At 32.8% G+C, this 21690-nt stretch overlaps 1 protein-coding gene across 1 annotated transcript in view; it reads right to left on the bottom strand.

Moving 5' to 3' along the window:
• The window catches only part of ifnlr1 (interferon lambda receptor 1), a 676379-nt gene extending 654906 nt beyond the window's left edge, over positions 1-21473 (bottom strand). The window contains exons 1-7 of the mRNA XM_079430446.1: positions 21151-21473; positions 17680-17806; positions 15291-15463; positions 13219-13403; positions 12932-13073; positions 11911-12035; positions 7222-10393 (exon numbers count right to left, since the gene is read on the bottom strand). Of these exons, the coding sequence (XP_079286572.1) occupies positions 9635-10393; positions 11911-12035; positions 12932-13073; positions 13219-13403; positions 15291-15463; positions 17680-17806; positions 21151-21193 (1554 nt within the window). The 5' untranslated portion in view covers positions 21194-21473 and the 3' untranslated portion in view covers positions 7222-9634. The remainder of the gene's footprint in view (positions 1-7221; positions 10394-11910; positions 12036-12931; positions 13074-13218; positions 13404-15290; positions 15464-17679; positions 17807-21150) is intronic.
• Between the last annotated feature and the right edge of the window lie 217 nt (positions 21474-21690).

The raw sequence follows: 21690 nt of genomic DNA, 5'->3' as shown, positions 1-21690 counted from the left end.
ATCAATTCAAAGCATCCAGATAGACTTTCAGTGAGATCAGCAGACAGAAGACCTGGAATGACACAATGGGCCGCTGCATTGTGGGATAGAGGAGCTGTGGGAAAAGAGATCTGTGGAAACAATGCATGAAGATCTCAGCAATAAAACATGCCCAGATCTGCATTAAAGCCTTTGAAGAAGAGATCAGATGAGATCCTGACACTCACGTTTGTTTGCAGTCACAGCATTCGATTTGGAAATGACCCCAGATAAAGCTTTTCTCACAAGAAATCTCAATAATGTTTGCTCATTTAGCAAAATACAAGTCTGCAGTCGATTACGCCTGTTTTTAAGTTAAAAACCATGGTAAAAATCACTATAATGCATGGTATTGAGTATTGATTGACTTTAATATTAGTTAAAAAAATGAAACCAGTGTTCACAATAAAGTTGCCTTTATGAGCATTTATAATTGAAATAAACATTACATAATTTTTTTAATGTTACTAAGACTGTCAAGCAACATGTAAAATTAGTGCATTAAAAAAGTATATAGTTTTAACTGAAATAAAATCAAATATACATTAAAAAAATTAAGTTTAAAAATGGAAATGATTAAAACTAATACTGAACTGAAAATAGAGCTTAACAGAAATTAAATAATTTAAATAAAAATTAAAATGAAAACTGAACATTTAAAAATGAAAGGTAATTCAAAATATTCATAAATACTATACTAGTGCTGAAGTACTGAAATTACTAAAACTATTACTGAAATAAAAATAGAACTAAACAGAATATTTAAAAATAATCCAAACGGATGAAAATAATAAAAGCAACAAAATGACTAAATTTAAAACTGAAAATTGTATTGATTAAAATGATTAATAGGTACTATAATAGTACACAAATAACATGGAAATTAATGAATAAGTCTAAGCGGAAGTACTGAAATGATTAAAAATAATACTGAAATAAAAAATAGAGAAATAGAAATAACAAAAAAAGAAAAAGAATTTAGAAAAAACAAACTGATGAAAATGACAAGCAAATATATATATATATTTTAAATATATAAAAATAAATAAGATTATACAATAAACCAAAATTAAAATGAAAACTGAAAATGTAAAAATAAAAGCAAAATATTAATAGATACTATAATAGTCAGAGGTGGACAGTAGAGAAGTATTTTTACTTTACTCAAGTAAATTTAAAAAGTAAAAAATCTGTAGTTTATCAGAGCGATTTTCTTCATTCCAAAGCATGTCATACTTTTTTTTACTGCACTACATTTCATAAATTAAAGTTGTTGTTTTTTTTACCTTTAATACTCAAGAACATTAAAAATTTAGTACTTTCTTGTACTGAAGTACATCTTTGAATTACTTTTACTTTAGTAAAAGAAAGAAAGTAATAGATTTCTAATGTAATTAAGTATTAAATGATATTTAATATGAAATGTAGCGCAGTAAAAAATACAATATAATGCTTTGGAATGTTGTGAAGTTAAGTTTTCTAAAGAAAAACACTCTGATAAAGTACTGACACTTGTTAACAGTACATAAATCACATTAAATTAATTAATAAAGCTAAAGTACTTAAATTACTAAAACGAATATTGAAATTAAAATAGAGCTACAGTGAATAGAAATATAATTTATATATATATATATATATATATATATAACTCATTTATCACTGGTGTGTCACATTTACATTTATCAATTTTTACAAATCAACTATAAATGATGAGCATCACAAGCAATGTGTCATAACTGTTTCATGTGTGTTTATCTGTGGCTTTAAATGCAGCTGGTGTAATTTAGAGACTTTATAGCAGTGATTAGCGAGTGTCACCTGCATGAGTGTGAGCAGACGTTGATGTGTTTGAGTGTACAGTATATATGTGATTCAGGTAGAGTTTAGTGTGTGAATGCTGCGCTGGACTCAGCAGGTTATTTATAAGCATTTACTGCCACACCTGCCGCTCAAATACCGCTGTAAACAATGCCAACCACTTCTACTGTTTCATCTGTGACATTGAGACTAAGAATAAACCGCATGACCAGAACAACAGCAGGCCAGCTTTGTCTGTTCCCATTGTGACGAATGAAACACAGGCCAGAAACATGCGCTCAAATCTGTCCTGTTGAGAGACGCACGATCCGAAAGTCTGATAATGCGGCCGACCGCTGTCACACACAATCACACACACATTTATACAAAGAGCTCAACAAATCATGAAAAATGACTTTATTTACTAACCCTCATGTGGTCTCAAACATACCAGGACTGCCAAGGACAAAACACACCACAAAAATATGCAGCATTAACCATAACAGTAGTGCATATGACTATATTCAAGTTACTAAGTCATTAAATACTTCATGCACTGAACCAAACACAATCAAATTTAATGCTATTTGCATTTTTTTGACACTGATTAAAATGATTAGCTATAATATCACTATTATAGTTTTTAAATGTTAGTTTATTTAATTTTATTGTATCATTTCAATGTAAATAAATGAAAATGTAATATTTTATTACAGTTAATGCTAATGAAAATGTATTGTGGACATGATGTAAGCTTGAGATGATCCACAATTTCCATACAGGAGTGCAAGTTGAGTGGCTCAAACACAGACCATGTAGAGGAGTATAAAGGCTTTTTAAAATTTTTATTAATTTTAGTTTTTTACATTTTTAATTTAATGTAAGTTTTATTCAACTTAAACTAGATGAAAATGAAAAATATTGCTGGAATAAATAAGTTAAAGTTTTGTTTTTCATTTTTATTATTTAAATACATTTTTATTTATTATTTGAATTTTAAATAATTTTGTTTCACTTAATGTTTTTTTTTTAAAATTTTTTTGTGGTTTTAGTTTTAGTTTATAATAATAGATATTATAGTTATTAACTATAATATCCAACCTACTAGTATAGTTTTTGTTAATATTTTGAATTTTGTTGTGTTTTCTGTAAGTTTTATATGTATATATTGATATTTTAAGTAGTTTTTAAGTTTAGTTTATTTAATTTTATTTTAGTACTTCAATTTAAACTTTTTATATATTTATTACAGTTAATTCTTATTTTATTTCAACTGAAAATGTTTTTTTTTCATGGTTTTAATTTAAGTGAACAAATATAACCTTGGTTATTGCTAAAAATCAAGGTTACAAAGCATGCAGTCAAATCTGGTGCGTTGTTGCTAAATGCATTGGACAGAATAAAATTTAATATGTTATTTGCAATGTTCTTTAAGTATCACTGATATACTGTTATAGTTTTTGGTAATATTTTGAATTAGATTCTATTTTTATATTTCCTATTTTTTTTTTTAAATGTAGTTTTCTCATTAATTTTATTTATTTTTATTAATTTGTGTATGTGATTTTTTTTAAATTAATATATATATTTTTTTTCAATTTAACTTAATTTTTTATTAGGTTATACTCAACTTAAACTAGATGCAAATGAGAAAAGTTGCTGAAATAAATAAGTTCAATTTTTTTTTAAATGCATTTTATTTCAGTTAATGTTTATTTTATTGCAAGTAATTTTTTAATGGTTTTAGTTTTAGTTAATAACCCCACTGAAAATCTGCAAAGAATGCAATCAAACCAAGTCCATTGATGCAAACGTTTTGAATCTGAACACATGCAAAAGTGAAAGCTTTAGTGGAGGGAAAGATTTACAAAATTAAAGTTTGTTCCTCACACAAAGCAGAGTTAAGAAGATATGAAATACTGTGCATGGAGTGAAACGCACAACTGTTATAATACTTAAAGTGATTTTTGTCCTTTTGCAGTTTGACTGTCGTGGGCACTATGAACTTTTGCATACTGAAAGAGCTACAAAATTTCCCTTTCTGTGCTCCTACAGGAGGAACAACCAGCACACAGGTCTGGATCAACATGAGGGCGAGAAAATAATAATGTTTTCATTTTTGCATGCAGTTGTTTTCGTTTTTCCCCACCTTTAAATAGCGAGTCAAAGATCACATTAAAATGCAAAAGTGTAGGAAGAGAGAGTGTATGTTGATGTGTGCGCGTATGTGCATCCAATTAACTCAAACGACGCATCTATCAACCTGTTTGGCGATATAGAGGAGAAGTGCACAGGAGAGGAGAAAGCAAATCTGCCCACATGCTAATTAAACGCATTCAGGCATCTGCTAGTCCTGCTTCTGCATGAGATGCAAACGCTTTCTCTCGACAAAGAACATCAATCAGAGAGCCGATAAATAATAATCAGCAGCAAGTCCATTGTTGCAGATCTTTTAGACTAATAAAACATTCAAGTGTTCACTACAGCTATTTTTGCAGGACACACATCTGACAGAGTCAGGCTGATTTAATGGGTTCAAACATCCTGTAAAATGAAATGACATTCACTTGTATCAGACAGAATCGAGTCGGGTCGGGGACAGGTTAATGTGATCCGGTTAAACCCTGCTGCTACATAGCCTAACCACAGTAAAGTCACCATTCTCATTTAATGTGCATTCAAAAGTTTCTGGCTGTGATGGATAATAATAAATAATAAAGTTACAATGAAATAAGAAATGTTGTTGCAAGCAACATACAGTATTAAACGTGTGATATTAGCTCTATATCAGAATGGCTGTGATTGCGGCCTTGTGCCGTGGGTAATGACAGTCATGCTGATATACAGCCATATCGCACAGCTACGAGTGAGATATTGTATTTATACAACAGTTTGACGGCGCGAGTGTGCAAATAACAAATAAAAAACCATGGATTGCCTTTATACTCCTCTACATGGTCTGTGTTTGAGCCACTCAACTTGTAAGGAAATTGTGGATCATTTCAAGCTTACATCATGTCCACAAGATATAGTTCTTCCGTTTTTTCTTAAACAAATTATGAATGCAGTTGGCCCAAGTCTGTTATCAGTAATTAATAAATGCTTACAAACTGGTACTGTACCAGTCTGCCTTAAGCAGGCTACTGTAACACCATATCTTAAAAAAACCAAACCTCGATCCTACATCTGTTTCTAATTTTCGGCCCACCTCAAATCTTCCTTTTATTTAAAAGATTATGGAGAAAGTTGTATTGGCTCAACTACAGTCTTTCTTGTCAGAAAACTCCATTAATAAAGTCTTTCAATCAGGTTTTAAAGCTCTACATAGCACTGAATCGGCTCTGCTATGAGTCTTAAATGACATATTTCTCATGACAGATTCAGGGAAACCCATGGCTCTTGTCCTCTTGGACTTAAGCGCTGCATTTGACTTAGTCGACCACAACATTCTTCTGTCACGACTGGAGTCTTGTGTAGGACTTCGTGGTTTTTCAGTGGTTTCGTTCTTATTTGTCAAATAGGTGTTTTACTGTTCAAATAGGGCATTGCATTTCAACTGACATTCCTCTTGGTTGTGGTGTTCTGCAAGGTTCGATCCTTGGGCCTGTGTTGTTTTCAATGTATTTGCTCCCCTTGGCCTCCATTTAAAAAAAATATGATGTCTCCTTTCATCTATATGCTGATGATGTTCAGCTTTATCTTCCCCTACAGTGTAATAATAAGTATTCTCTTCAACCATTGTTAGATTGCCTAAATGAACTTAAGCTATGGCTTTCAAGCTATTTTTTACACCTGAACGAAAACAAATCAGAAATTATTTTGTTTGGTCCTAGGGAAAATGCTGATTTTAATTTTGACCTTGGTTTCCTTACTCCACATAATACACAGTGTGCCAGGAACTTGGGCATTTTATTTGACTCCAGTTTAAAGTTTGATAAACAGATTTCAGCTGTAGTTAAGTCATGTTTTTATCAACTTCGCCTTCTCAGTAAAGTTAAGCCCTTCCTATCTAGGAAAAATCTTGAAAGAGCTATCCATGCCTTTATAACATCTCGGCTTGATTATTGTAACTCTTTGTATTGCACTGTCCTTGGAGTGGACCTGACTTACATTTCACTGCTGGTTATACTCTGTATAATTGTATATGTGACGAATAAAAATCTTGAATCTTGTATTCTGGTATTTCTCGTCTTCAGTTAGTTCAGAATGCAGCCGCTAGACTGCTTGAAGGGAAGCGAAAATATGAACATATTACGCCTATTTTAATGTCCCTACACTGGCTTCCTGTCAAGTATAGGATTGATTTGAAAATTGTATTATTTGTTTACAAAGCCCTCAATAATCTGGCTCCTCAATACTTAACCGATTTGTTGCTTCCGTATAATCCCCGTCTAGAACCTTGAGATCGTATGACCTCGGCCTACTCATAGTCCCTAGAGTTAAGCTTAAAATTGTGGTGATCGCGCCTTCACTACTGCGGGACCAAAGCTTTGGAGTAGCCTTCCTCCCTTTATCAGTATTTAGTATTGGGAAACACACACCCGGAGCAGTGGGCAGCTATTTATGTTGGGGTGCCTTGCTCAAGGGTCTCACCTCAGTCATGGTATTGAAGGTGGAGAGAGCACTGGACATTCACTCACCCCACCTACAATCCCTGCTGGACCTGAGACTCAAACCCACGACCTTGGGGTTACAAGTCCGACTCTCTATCCATTACACCAGGACCTCCAGTCCTTCATCTCACAGCTTACCTGTAATCTACACACCTGTGAGGAGTGCATGTTTAATCACTGATCACAAATTAATTCCCACAATGCACTGCTCTACAATAGTGCTTTACACTGCTCTTTTCTAATTGCACATTGTTTTAAAAAAAAAGTAAAATAAAAATGAACACATCATTAACAATTCATGCACCTGTTCTATTTGATTATCGCTCATTAAACAGACATTCAATTAATTACCAAGCACAGAATGAAACAGACGGCAAAACAGACTCTTTCACATTTAAAGAACTGAACTATAAAAGGCAGATAAACTAATTACCACGACCTAAAACAATCACCAATTTCATAATGAGCTGTGAAAATTAAAATATATGACATCTAATCTGTGTATTTTTGGGGGAAGAATAAGATCATCTACCAAATTATATTTCCAGCACTGGGAATCTGAATTAATTATGCCTCAGAGAGACACTGGAGATAATGAACTGATGAGAGATATTCTTAACAATTACAGTTTTATAACTAAGTTTACTTCAACTTTCACTTGACTGAGAATCTAATGAGAATCAGAAATACATTACAGTAGCAATGTCAAAAATGGCAATGTTTCCAACATTGATAATAATCAGAAATGTTTCTTGAGCAGCAAATCAGCATACATTGACACTGAAGACACTGAAGACTGGAGTAATGATGCTGAAAATTCAGCTTTGCATCATAGAAATACATTTTATTTTAAAGTATATTAAAACAGAAAACCATTTTTTTGTATTTTTGATGCAGCGTTGTTCTTTAAAAAAATATAAAAAATCTTACTGAACCCAAACTTTTGAACAGCGGTGCATATATTTTTCCCTCTGTTTTTCGGGTGAAAGGTGACCTGTTTTGTCATGCAACAACAGAGGAGCTTTGTCACCTTTAGATAATCATTCTCATATATTATCACTGTGAACGGTTTATGAGCGTGCAATAAAAATGACTCTGACCTTTGCATTGTTTGCTCTCTGTACAGTGTTTAAATGTGGACGAGATCTGTGCTTCAAAACAGATGATATTTCGGGCAAAAGCATAATTTACCATAACAAACCTTACAGTAAAGCACCAATATACTGTAATATTCACAATGACACATCAAAAATGAAAGTGAAAGAACATTATATATTTAAAAAAACGTTTACTATGCCAATCAAATCAATACACTGCTAGTCCAATATGAGATGAACAGTACATTATTTAAATATCATAATTGACGTTTGAGGATCAATCAACTCGCCATAAGATTATGGAAGATTTAGACCAGGGTTGTGTTTCCTGACCCCCCAAATGACGGCAGGGACTTTGCCTTGCAATTATATGTTTGTTTCCTCCATAATAAAGAGCTTTTGTCAGTGTTTCTGAGGTATTCCGAACACACTTCAGCACTTCCTCATAGCTGCAGACTGTAAAATCCCCATGAAGCCTTTCACACCAACTCCAAGAGACATGAGAGTCTTTTGTCTGGTATGCAAATATATAATTCACCAGTGTGGAAATTTCCAGCATTACATTTAAGACATGCTTTTACAGACACGCCTTCCAAGTCTGTCATTGTTTGTATAGAGCTGCACAATTAAATAAGACCGACCCCTTCAAAGTTATAGTTAAAATATTTTATAAAAGTCAGCATGAAATCAAAATGAGCCTCATTAACTTTCTTAATGCATCCATTGCCTTACTGTGATTCATTACTCCATGCTTTAAACATTTTCTATTCTTTTCCTCTTTTTATGATCAAATCAATAAAAACTGATCAAATCGAGTTGCATGACATTTTTCTCATTTGGTGTGTTTAAATGCACTAATTTTCATCAGTCAGAACGAAACGAATCTGATTGCAGATTCTGAAAATTCTGTTTACATACAGCATAAATGTTGCAATACGATTCCCATATGCATTTACATCTGCATTTCATACAGGCCTATTCAAAACAAAACTTCAGAGCATACACAAATCCGAATAACGCAAAACGTATGTAACGTTATCACTGTGCATGTGCAAAAGGTATTTTTTACTCAGATTGAGACTATAGTTGAATTCAAGCATTTGCATGCCTAATTTTTCCTGTTAGTCGGATTATTTCAGATCTATTATTTCATTCAGATCAAGCTCAATCAGATCGATTGAGGTGTGTACATGAACTCTTTTCAGTCCAACTGAGCCATCAATCCGATTATAAACAGATATGCAAACGTTTCTTGAATATCCTGTTTCCCTGAGAAATGCATCAGAAGTTAAATGGGTTTTGAACGGTATTTCATGCTGACCTTCACGTTATTCAGATTAGCACAATAAATACCGTCAATGTTGTAAAAATGTTTCTGAAAATGCAGCAACAACAGCATTTACAACATGTGTTTCAGGTTAGTTTGCATTTTGACTCATGCATTACGCATTATGCATTAATTAAATAGTCAAATAAGTTAAAACAGAGACAAACAAATGGTATAACACTTGGCATAAAAAGAAAAATAAATAAAAATGGCAATGTACAGATAAGCTTAGTTTCAGTCAAAGTGCCAGTTTGAAAACACTCATTGCTTTTGAAATTCCCTTTACGGTCATTTTGTGTCAACTTAACTCTAGGTCTCTGGCAAAAAAATATATATATGTAGCTATATATATCGCAGTGCAAAATTAACATGATGTAGCTGCCATTTTTCTGAAGTCACTTTTCCCACTTGTAATATGGCACCAAATCTCAGGTGAAAAGAGTCATTTTGACCCCACATTTTGACAAAATAGTGGATTACTCAGTAAATATTTATCTATGGCACGTAATATGTTGGCTTTCATCACTATTTATGTTTGTCTTTCAGAAAAAAATAAATAGAATCAAGCATTTTAGCTGGGGAGGTTTCTGAAGTTTGGTTGATTTCATACAGAAAGACCCTTAAGTGACGCTTGTGAACTTATAATGCTTTTGTATGAACTCTCAAACTTGCACCACTTCCTACGCAACTACCTGACACGATGAGCTAGCAAAACCCAACAGATGATCATTTAACATCTTTTTATCTTACATGGACGTAAGAAGCTCCGCCGGTTAGTTTCAAGACAAAATCAATTCCTGCATCTCCACCATTAACCTGTCCAGAAAAATCACACCAACTCTAGGTTCCTCTTCATCTATGAAGTCCTCATCAGGTTCAGTTGAGTCCTTGAGGTGGTCTGTCCTCATAACATAAGTCCTCTGGTTTTGTAGAGGAATCCCTGGCAGCCAGTTTTGCCTGTAGTTTGACGTCACAACGTCAGAAACATGAATGGGCAGGTAGGATGAGCTATACCTGGAGTCCTTCTGAACTAGGTCAGATAGTAAATGAGTTTGTTCTCCAGATAAACCTTCTGAGTCCTGGGAAGGTGCTGGAGAATTTTGACCAGTGCCACACTGGAATAAACAGCCGTCAAACTGCAGCACACCGTTTTTAGTGGGTCTAACCGGTACCACCAGTGGCCCGCTGCTGTTTTCATTGTCTGAACGGCCTAGTAAAAAGCTTGAAATGGACTCTGGACCAAATGAATCCGAGCGGGTTTCATCTGTCGTGCCATCAGATGACGGTTTGGAGATCGGGTCAGGCATACAGAAGCTGTAGTGGATAGAAGACGTCCAGTTTTGAGATGTTTGGATGTCCAGTTGATCACGTGTCCACTCCTGGTCACAGTGCTCCTGGGATACATAAGCATTTTTATCCCCGATCTCTGACTTCAACAGACGAAAAACAGCCTGTGGTTCTTCTGCTTCCACTTCCACTTTAGAGATGTCGACTCGGAGATCTGGACAAAACACAGGAATGCTGATCTTTTGCAGGATCTGTTTTACAGAGAGAGGAGAGAGTTTTTGAGTCAATCGGATATTTAGGATATATATTTAGATTTTTAAATACATTTTTGGTACACCAGTCTATCCCAGGAAAACTGGGACGTTTGGTCACTTTAATCACTTTTTTCCAAAATCACAAATGAGTTGATGAAATGCTAATAATAATTTTAAAATAAAAACCATTCAAATAAAACACTTACTAAAAACAATTTAAACCATAAAAATGTCAAATTAAAATAAAAAAAGTCATCTTAAAATTAAAATCTAAATAAAACACTAAATAAAATTCAACTAAATCATAAAATATCAAATTAAAATAAATAATTTTAAAATAAAAACAAATCAAAATAAAACACAAAAAATCTATTACATCAGGAAAAAATGTCAAATTTTAAAAATATTATTGTAAAATAAAATCAATCAAAATAAAACACTACAAATTAGGCTAATTAACTACAAATGAACTACAAGTCATAGAATGTAAAATCATAATCATAATAAATAATTAAAAAAACAATCAAGATAAAACACCTACTAAAAATAAATTAAATCCAAAAAAAGACTGTAAAATTAAAATAAATAATTTAAAATCAATCAAAATAAAAATAAAACACTAAAAATAATTGAATCATAAAATATCAAATTAAAATAAATAACTTTAAAATAAAAGCAATCAAAATATAACACTCAAAAATAAATGAATTCAGAAAAATGTCAAATTAACATATATTGTAAAGTATAAACATAAAAATCAAAATAACACACTTACTACAAATGAATTGAAAAATCATAAAATGTCAAATAAAAATAAATAATTTAAAAATAATAAAAATAAAACACCTGCTAAAAGTCAATTAAATCAGAAAAATGTAAAATTAAAATAATAAATAAAATGTTAAATAAAATGGAACACCAATTAAAAATGAATTAAATCAGAAAAATGTTGAATTAAAATATATCATTGCAAAATAAAAACAATTTAAACACTACAAACTAATTAAATCATAAAATGTCCAAAAAATTATCTAAACACTTACTAAAAACCAATTAAATAATAATACATTTTCTTTTAAATAAATCATTTTAAAATAAAACAATCGAAATAATCCAACAATCAATGAAACCCTAAAAATAAATTAAATTAAATTAACAAAAAAATACAAATAAAACACTAAAAAAGTGGTTAAAGCATGTCATGTGAACACCAGAGAACCATGAACATGCAAATGTGCTCTTAAGTTATTGAAATATTTACTCTACTTCAAGTAAATAATCCATGAAAGCGCAGAAGTGCTCCAAGGAAATTCCGTGACTGTTGATCTGGCAGCAGATGTTTGTGCTTACCGTAATCGACATGATAAACTCATTTTGTGTTGCCGAGAGCAATGTGCAGATAAGACACATTCCTTCAGGAGCTCAAGAGAAACATGACACTCTTGTCAAACAGGACTTTTCACTGCCGGTAAGACTGGAGCTATGTTCACCTGGAATTTGACACAATCACTTACCAGCGGTTTCGGTAAGGGGCTCTTTCCCTTTACTGACAGCTGGCAAAACATGATGGGTAGGGCGATCAGCAACAGCAGAGCCAGCAGACCAGGCCATATTAATATATGAAGCCAGGAATTAGGTGCTGAAAGACACAGAAATTGCAGATGAATATAGAGTTCAGTCTGGTGTCACTTACAAAATCTGCTGGCAATCGCATATAATGATGTGAACACACTGTGAAATAGGGTCATTGGCCATTTTTGTTTAAGAAAATAAATAAATAAATCAGTAAAAAAAGAAGAAAGAATTAATAAATAAATAATTTGTTGGCAATTGTATATAATGCACATTTTTTGTTATATAATAGTAAATATTGTGACATAGGTTACTATTTAATTTCAGCAGATTTGTCTCAACTGCTTTCATTATTTTGCATTATATACACTGATAATTCATGTAAAATAAATAAATAAATATTTGATATTTGTATAATAATAATCCACCTTTTCTGTTATATAATAGTAAACACGCTGAAATAGGTTTTCTTTAATTTTACACAACTTTGTCTCATTTGCTATCATTACTTTGCATGAAATATACTGGCCATTTACGTGTAGAAAAAAAAAAAAAATTGTAAAAAAAAAAAAAAAAAAAAAAAACCCAAACAAAATAAGTAAAAAAAGAAAGAAAGAAATAGTTGACAATCGTATATAGTGCACATTTTCTGTAACAGAAAATTACTTTGTCTCATTTGCTATCATTATTTTGCATTCTATATACTGGCCATTAATGTCTAAGAAATAAAAATAAATAAATAAATAAAAATGAACAAGCACACAAATGAATGAATGAATAAATAAATAAAACATTAAATAAATAAATATGTGTAAATTGTAGCTTTAGTAGGGTATCAGTGAAGGGAAACAATACAACATTGAAAACATGAGTTGTTTTCCTAAATGATGGGTGTTCAGATTCAGTCATCGGAGTGTGGACTAGTTTTCTACACATCAATTAAAGCACAAACTGTTGAATTACCTGAGACAGTCACACAAAAGGAGGCGTTTTGACTGGGACTGGACAGACCGGGATGTGTGAGCGTATATGACACCTCACCACAGTACTGCACGTCTGTCTCCACAAGCCAAATAAACACTGAGCGAGACGTGTCCTGAAATACCTGCAAAGAGACAGAATGCATACATATATATGGAGAGAGCAACTAATACATAAAAAATTGCTTTTAAGGACAATAAAGTAAGTAAATAATAACATGTATCCTAATGGATCCTAATAATGACTGAAGGAGAAGCAGGAATAATAACCTTTCCAGCCAGTGACTCGGGATGTGTCAGACGAACTGTGTACTTAACGGAGGATTTCAGGAAACCTTTTCCCCAAAAGCTGATATTCTCAATAGAGCAGTTCCAAGCAGCCATCGGCGGCGAAACCGTCACATTCAGATGGGTTCGGTTTGACGTTACTGACAGCTGTGGAGCTGCGAATGTGGCTGAAACGAGGAAAACAGAACAGAGACAGATTTTGAGAAACCATCAAGTAAAACAGTTTATGATGTTTGCTGTTATAAGGGACAGTTCACATAAAATGAGAATTAGCTGTTAATTTACTCACCCTCAGGCCATCCAAGATATAGATGAGTTTATTTCTGAACAGTAAAGAAGATTTCTAGCTGAAACCGTGATCATAAGTGATTCATAAAAAGCAAGTCAGCGGCTGCACATTTTTGAGAGTCAAAAAAAGCACATCAGGCGACACAAAATTAATACCAGTGACTCCTGATGATATATCGAGGTCTTATGAAGCAAAACGATCAGCCTGTGCAAGAAACTCAACATTATTTACAGCATTATTACCTGTATCCCAGAGCCTTAGACAAACGGGGAAATATTTGATTATTTTCTGCAAACTGGTTCTTTTGGACAGTTTGTTTCAATGAGCTGGTTCACATTGCTAGTTGGTTTACGCAATTATATGATTAAAGCACCCAATAATGATGTGAAATGTGGATGTTTTGCATGTCTAAAAACTGAATAAACAAGTTTTTATTAGCTCACCTTTTTCACCACATAAACAATGAGAACAAAAACGTTCGTTCAAGCTCTCGGTTCACACATGCGCAGATCAGCAACTCATCGATGTTTGGTCCGAGTCGAACTGTGTGCTCAGTTCAGTGACTGTTGGAGGAACTGGAGCACTGAATCAGTTCATTCATCTCAGAATCAGATATATGGCTGTATTTCGGCTGAAAGTGAGTTTTGATTTGATCTTCAAAAGAGGCCACACTGCAAGTTTCAGCAGTGACAACCGCATTTAAATGCGGGAGTGAGTACCGTAAATTATCGTTCTGTGTGTGTACGGAGCAGTCACTTCTGCATTTGTAACCATCTTTCTTGGCTTGGCTACTCTTTTTGTCCGTCGTTTTTAACTAAACTACCGCTGTGTTTTGTTTATGCTCAGGAGGCTGCTTTAGAGAGCGATGTCTTGCAATGTTGCCGTGTCCTCATATTTACAAATGCTTTTAGGCAGCATGTTATTTGCTCTTATCTCATAAAGCCAGGCACTTTATAGAGTGGTCTGTTGCAGATATGAGATATAGGATTTTTTTGGTGCTATAAAATATAAAACATTTGGGTGTTTTAGTGCTTTTTGTGCTTGTCCTTGTTTGTTTGTTTTTTTTCCTTTATGAAGATCTGGCAACACTGACACTTTACCGCAGGGCTCGTGAGTTCAACCAGCCCCCTGTCAAAATGAGCTAAGATTAAGACTTCTTTCATTGTTATTTTCTTGCATCTCGTATACAGATGAAGACACATTTCTGATGCACGCTCAAAAATGTCATTAACAACTAGTTGTTCAGTTCAGTTTTTCTGTAATTTCTGTAAATGCGGTTGGCACTACCTGTAATTTTCGGGAATTAATGCGGTTGTTGAATGCGGTTGTCACTCCCGTATTTTAGTGAATTATGTGTGAACAGAACGCAGTTAAGGTGAACTGACAACCGAATTTAGATGAAGTGTGTATGTGGCCAGAATGATTTGTTCGTGAACCAGACATCACTAAGGCTCTGGATTACAATGCTGTAAATAATGTTGAGTTTCTTGCACAGACTGATCGTTTCGCTTCATAAGACCTCAATATATCGTCAGGAGCCACATGGATTAATTTTGTGTTGACTCTTAAAGTGCCGGTAGCCATTGACTTTTATGAATCACCAAAAAGCACGGTTTCAGCTAAAAATCTTCTTTACTGTTCTACTGAAGAAAGAAAATTCACCTACATCTTGTATGGCCTGAGGGTGAGTAAATAAACAGCACATTTTGATTTTTGGAACACAAACTAAATTTGAGCTGAATAATGAAAGTCCATAATAACTTACTTTCCCAAAATGGAGTGAACATCACCTCTCCCAGACACTGTCCACCAGCGCTGACCTTGGCGTGATATTTAGAGGTCACATCGCTCATCACATGGGTCATCGCATCCGTCATGTCACAAACAGGAGTGGAGATGTTCTGACACCATATCACTGGTTCATACGGTTTCCCATAACTGCAACAGAACAGACTTCAGTCAGAAGAATGACAGCAGATACTCACTTACATTCAAATAAAATCAGACACATACACATGAATCAGCACCCATTTAACGCAGATCTGGTTTAATCATAGTTGCAGTGAGCGCACACAGAAACTCTTTTAAACTGACCAGACTAACCAGATTATAATTAGACTAGTTCTCCTTCTCTTCACCTGGTATGTCATTACACACCCTGTTTACTGTGTGCATATGTCATATCAGGTGTTACATTGTGTATCTGATATTGCATGCTTATTGCTATCTTTGGAACAACTCATCAAGTTATAAATATATTATGTCATAAAGTTAATAAATGCAAATTCTCAGTGCAATGACCTTTGGGGAATTTGGGGAATTATTTTTTAACTTGTTCAGTGACATGTAAAAAATGTCAGCCAAGTTAATTAAAAATATTTTTTTTAATTAAAATGAAGAAAATAATTATTTCTAGCAAATATAAAAATGCACTTCTAGAAAAAAAGTTTAGATTTAAAATATGAAAAAGAGAATATTTAATATAAAAATAAGTTTAGTACAAATTATTTTTAATTAAATTAATTTAAAAATTAAATTAAGTTACATTTTAATTAAAATTAAATTATATGTATTTTAAAATTAAATTAATTTGTTAATTAAATTAATTTGAATTAATTAACTAATTTAATTAATTTAATTATACATAAAATTTGGAAGTCACTTTGGATTGGATTGAAGCATCTGTTTCTGTAGATGCATAAATATATGTATGCATGTATATGTATATCTTTGATCATAAATACTTTGAAAAAGTACACAGAGATGAATTAAACCACTGAACTATTTTACTGTAACCATTTATATACTACTGTATAACTGAATAAACCATTCAAAGCTCAAAAGCTTCAAATGGGTGGAGAGGTTAAGAGGTTGGACTGATGTGGGATTATCTGGAGCTTCGTCCCGTCATCCGCTGTCTGCCCCACTGACCCTCCCAGCATGCACTGCTGCTCCCTCTGTTCCCATCACATTTATTTTCCCCATCAGTTTCTCTGTAATGTGTAACTGTGACTGGTGCAGGAGATTCAGAGCCAAAGCCAGAAAGGGCCGGCAACATTCAGCAGACGCAGCTTCATCCTGCTCCGTTTCTAATTGCATTTCAGAGATTCACAGCCGGCCGACCACAGCACGTCCTTCACTAAAGTTACAAGTCACAGACTTCACAGTGTTATTCACAGAAAACCGAAGGACTGAGAGGAAAGCATTAAACCCACGGCCAAATCATTTATTATATATTTTTGAAAACACTACCAATTATTTCAGATGTTTTTTAAAATGATAATGCCATGTGAGCAGGGTCATAAGACATTAGCATAAAAAAACAGGTACAGGAAGAATGGAAATATAGTGCATAAAGAGAGGAAAATCAGTGTACTGTGTCGAAAGTGTGCGTTTTCTTCAACTTCAGTGCTTGTGTTTTTCTTATATAAATCTATAAATCTTAAAATATAAATGTATGTAATTAATATTTTAGTATATTTAATAATATATGTTACACTAAATTATATGTAATAGAATATATCTATTATTATTATGTCAGTAATATTTACATATATATGCATAAATGTGTGCATATGCATATATTTACATGCACACATACACACTATTCAATATATATATATAGTATGTATACATATATGTGTGTATATATATATATATATATATATATATATATATATATATTATTCATTGATTAATATATATTTCTACATCAACATTATATTAATTTATTACAATTTAAAAAAAATATATATATAAAAAAATATATAATACCTATTAAAAACAATATATATATATTATATTATATTAATATATATATATATAACATTATTGTATTTTATCATATATAATGTAGTACACCAAACATTCTTTCTATATAAATTAAATTAGCTTTTCAATATACTGTAAATGTTTTTATATTCATTTTATATTTTAATAATATATATTAATGGATCAGTGCTCTCTTTCTATATATATTAACAGAGATTAATGTATTTACATGATATATACTAATAACAATGTACTTCTAATATATTCATATGATAATATATTTAAAAATCTCCTTATCTGTGCAATTGTACTTAGCATGCTATAAACGAAAAAAAGGAAAAGCAGAGGTCCAGCCCTGTTTTGCCCTCGTCTCTGTCACTCACAGGTTGTAGTGGACGCTGTAGAGAACCGCTTGACCTGGAACTTCAACAGGATCCCAACGGAGAACGCTGAAGAAATTCCTGGACTCAAAATAAGCCTTCGTCCCGTTACAGCTCTGACCCCAGCAACCTGCAAGCCAGAACAATAAAAGCGAGATGGTTTTAGAGGTCTGTGGACATCATCTTAGTTATACTGTATATAAATCAACTAACGATGTTCTGGGCTGAATGTCTTTTGTCTCAAAGTGGATACTTTGTCCCTTGGGTCGGTTTTTTCCATTCATAGCTACTCCACAGCTGATGCAGTTACAACAGTAAGCAATAAGATACGAGGTGTGATTTATTCACAAAACAGCACGCCTCGAGTACCTTATTGCTTTTATAAAACAGTTATAACACAATACAAATATTAAAACCAAAAATGCATGTATTGATGTTAATTTTTTAAAAAGCTAATTCAATAAATGCAATAAATACAGTAATATTCAGTTCTGATACTATATTATAGATTATTTATGTTGTTGCACAGTGATACACAGAACTGTTCGGTGAAGCGGTCATAGCCATGCTACATCGTGAATAAAACACATCTGCTGACCAATCAGAATCGAGGACTGGAACTAAGCGTTTTATAATAGTGATGGGAAGATCGGATCACTCTACTGACTCGAATCTTTGAATCTCGTTTCAACAGAATATAATTAAAAGGTTACATGTTATTAGTCAAGTTCCACAACACATACGCAACGTTTCGAATAAGACTGTTAATGCAATAAAACTATAATGCAACAACCGCCAAATTAAATTATGAGAAACAGAAATGATTAATTCAGTGTTTCAGGTAATGCAGTCTGTTTCTTCACCTCCCGATCTGTATTGTTCGTTCTTTTGTCGCGTGCCTGCTTCCGGGCTCAGTGTCTTACAACAAACACAAAAACTACATATTATTAACCATTTTCTGTTATTATAGGTATATTTGCTTTATCGTGATTTTTCCTCATCATATGATAAAGTTTAAAGCCTCTTTATTACCACATTGAATGTTAGCCATCATGACAGGAATTCGCAAATTATAAGAAATAAAAAAGCTACAATTTGAGACCATAATTGTAAACGTGTTTGTAAGGAAGGTTGGGAATTATTAACTCATTTCTGTATCCAGTACTGCAGTCACGTCACGTGACTAAAGAACGAACGAAGACTCGAGAGGTGAACTAATCATTTCTGTTTGCTGTAAAGAATCAATAGGAAGTTGCGCATGCGCGGTCAACACGAAACGAACGAATCCCTCGCTGAGACGACTCAGTGTTCCCGTGTATGTAGCCTATTAAAGATTAATTCAAATTGAACGAATCGTTCATGAATGACGGGGGTAACTCATTACGAGTAACGCGAGTTACGTGATTTTTCAAGTAACTAATATGTAACGCATTACTTTTAATTAAATCTTAAACTTTTAAACTTTCAATTTTAAAGAATTTGTTTTCCCATTTATTGACGACAGCTCTCCTGTCCCGATGTTGAGAGAAATCGGGAATAAGTGCAGAGGCGTTGTGTGTGAACATGATCTTACTGTAGTTCTAGACTAATTATGAACATGCATTTATTCATCTCACTTGCGCAAAAACAGATTCAGTATTCCTCAAAATGAATGCAAACCTGCTATAATTAAATGCATTAAATAACACAACTATCTTATGCATTTAATCACATTTTATTAACCAATATCTTTGCTGCCGACCTTCGATAATCCAATTCAACCATATTAATAAGCAAAACTTATTTTTTTAATTGCTGAAGAGTTTCTTCTCCTTCATTCTATGCTTCATGCAATCCAGAATGGCTGAGGCTTATTCATGTAACTTTTGGTGTGAAAGGGCCTTTACATTTTTAGGTTTATAGTAAAAACATAATGCATTACTTTCCATAAAAAGTAACACAATATTGTAATGCATTAATTTTAAAAGTAACTTTCCCTAACAATGCATATCACTATTTTATAGCACACTATAACAAACACAGACAGAAGCTCCTCTATTGAAGAATGATGCCGTCTTTGAGCTTCAAGCGCTTGACTCTTCAGATGATGGTTTGAAACACTACCAGCAGAGGAAACAACAGCATCCACAAACCCGCTCAAGTTCTTCAGGATGTTTGACATCAATCAATAAATATATATATATATAACCTCTAAACCTCAGGCCTTTTTCAGACTTTCTTCTTGACCAACTTTCCTTTTCTATTTTGAGCGGTCGATGGACAGAGTTTGATGAGCGTCTGACAGCGAGATGATGATCCACATGGTTCTCCATCGATTATGAACCTGGATGAATAATCTATGAATAATTTAGATTTTCCTCGAGGAAAACTGAACGGCTCCAGATACACCAGCAGGATTTTGCACAAAGTGTTGATCGTGTTAAGAGATTGACCTCTACAGATTGTGAAAAATTAACATACAGCAAATGTGAATAAAATAGGTTTTAATGGGTAAATAAAAGTTGCCAGGCAGAGTGTAATTTGAGTAGAAACAGAAACATAATGCAAAGTGTAAACTGATGTCAACTGACATGACATGCACAATTAAACATGCAAATCACATGCTGGCATCTTATCAACTCTATCTAAAGTTTATCTACAAGTGTTTTTGTTTACAGAAAAACATTCTCACATGCAGAATATAAAAATTCAGCCACTAAAATTACAATTTGACTTAAATAGCACTTTAGTGTCATTGAGATACTATTACAGTTTTAATTAATAATTTTTATTTTTATATTCTCTGTTCATTTTAATTTTGAGGTTTATAAAATATATAGACATTTTATTTTAGTCATTAATGCAGTTTAATATTATTTTAGTCATAATATGAAACGAAATAAAAATGAGAAATGTTGCCTTGGCAGCTATAGTTGTTTTATTGAGTTTTATTATATTTTATTTATATTGACTGAAATTCTTTTTAAAAAATTCATTCATTCAATAAATGCCTCATTCAATGTTTTAAATGTTTTACTTAATTATAATAACCTTGACTGTCACAAACACAATCTATTGTAATTTTGATTGAATTAATAATAATAATAAATCGTTAAAAAAATAAGTAAAAGTTTATTTTTTAAATATTGTTATTTTTTTTAAAAGATATAAATAAAATATAATTTTTTAAAGATATATAATGAAAAATACAGTTTTGTGGTCAGTAAGAAAAATATATATGGCCTGTACAGTTTCTAAATATTTTACATCGTTAAAAACACACAAGGAAAAAGTAGATTTCATCGTCATTTTGAAAAACAAAAACAAACAAAAAAAAAATATTGAAATAAAAATAAAAATAAAATAAATAAAAAATGTTTTAAAAATAATAAACAAAACAGAACTATTATTTTAACCATTATTGTGCTTAAATAAATAAATAATAAATAAAAAGAAATATATTTTTAAAGAAATACGTGGATTCTTATTACTCACCTGTAAAGCAGAGCAATAAAACGGTGACTCTCAGAGGCCACATATCCAGACGAGTGAAAATATCTCCAACTGAGAAGCTTCCAATAAAGATCCAGTAGTCAGAGACACAGTCCTCTCATTATTTCCATGAGACTTTTCCTCGAAATCTCATATCCACAAATGAGAAAAATCACATTAAGTCATACGGTGGGACATTCTTCGATCGCTGTCATTTGTGCAATGACAATCTGTCCCCGGTTGTCTACCTGTCCATCTACAGCCGGTCTGGAGTAAGCTCCTCAGGTGTGCATGTGAACTTTGGAGCGTCTTATCAGCACCTTCCTGTTTTCTGCTGTTGGCCTCCACCCATTAGGTGTCTATAGAGGTTCCTCAGCACACACACATCTCGAATTTCAGGTTTTATCTGTTGAAAAACTGAAACTGGAAATGAAGCACTTCTCAGAAAGGTGTGGGAGAAACGAAGCACGCCTTCGGGCGGGACGTGGATGGATTTAGATGGCATGTGCTGCACTATATTACCTATAATGACTCAAAACATAA

The sequence above is a fragment of the Barbus barbus genome (genome assembly GCF_936440315.1).
Source record: "Barbus barbus genome assembly, chromosome: 12".
Lineage (NCBI taxonomy): Eukaryota > Metazoa > Chordata > Actinopteri > Cypriniformes > Cyprinidae > Barbus > Barbus barbus.
Note: the sequence above shows the minus strand (reverse complement) of the source record. Positions and strands in the feature narration are given on the sequence as shown.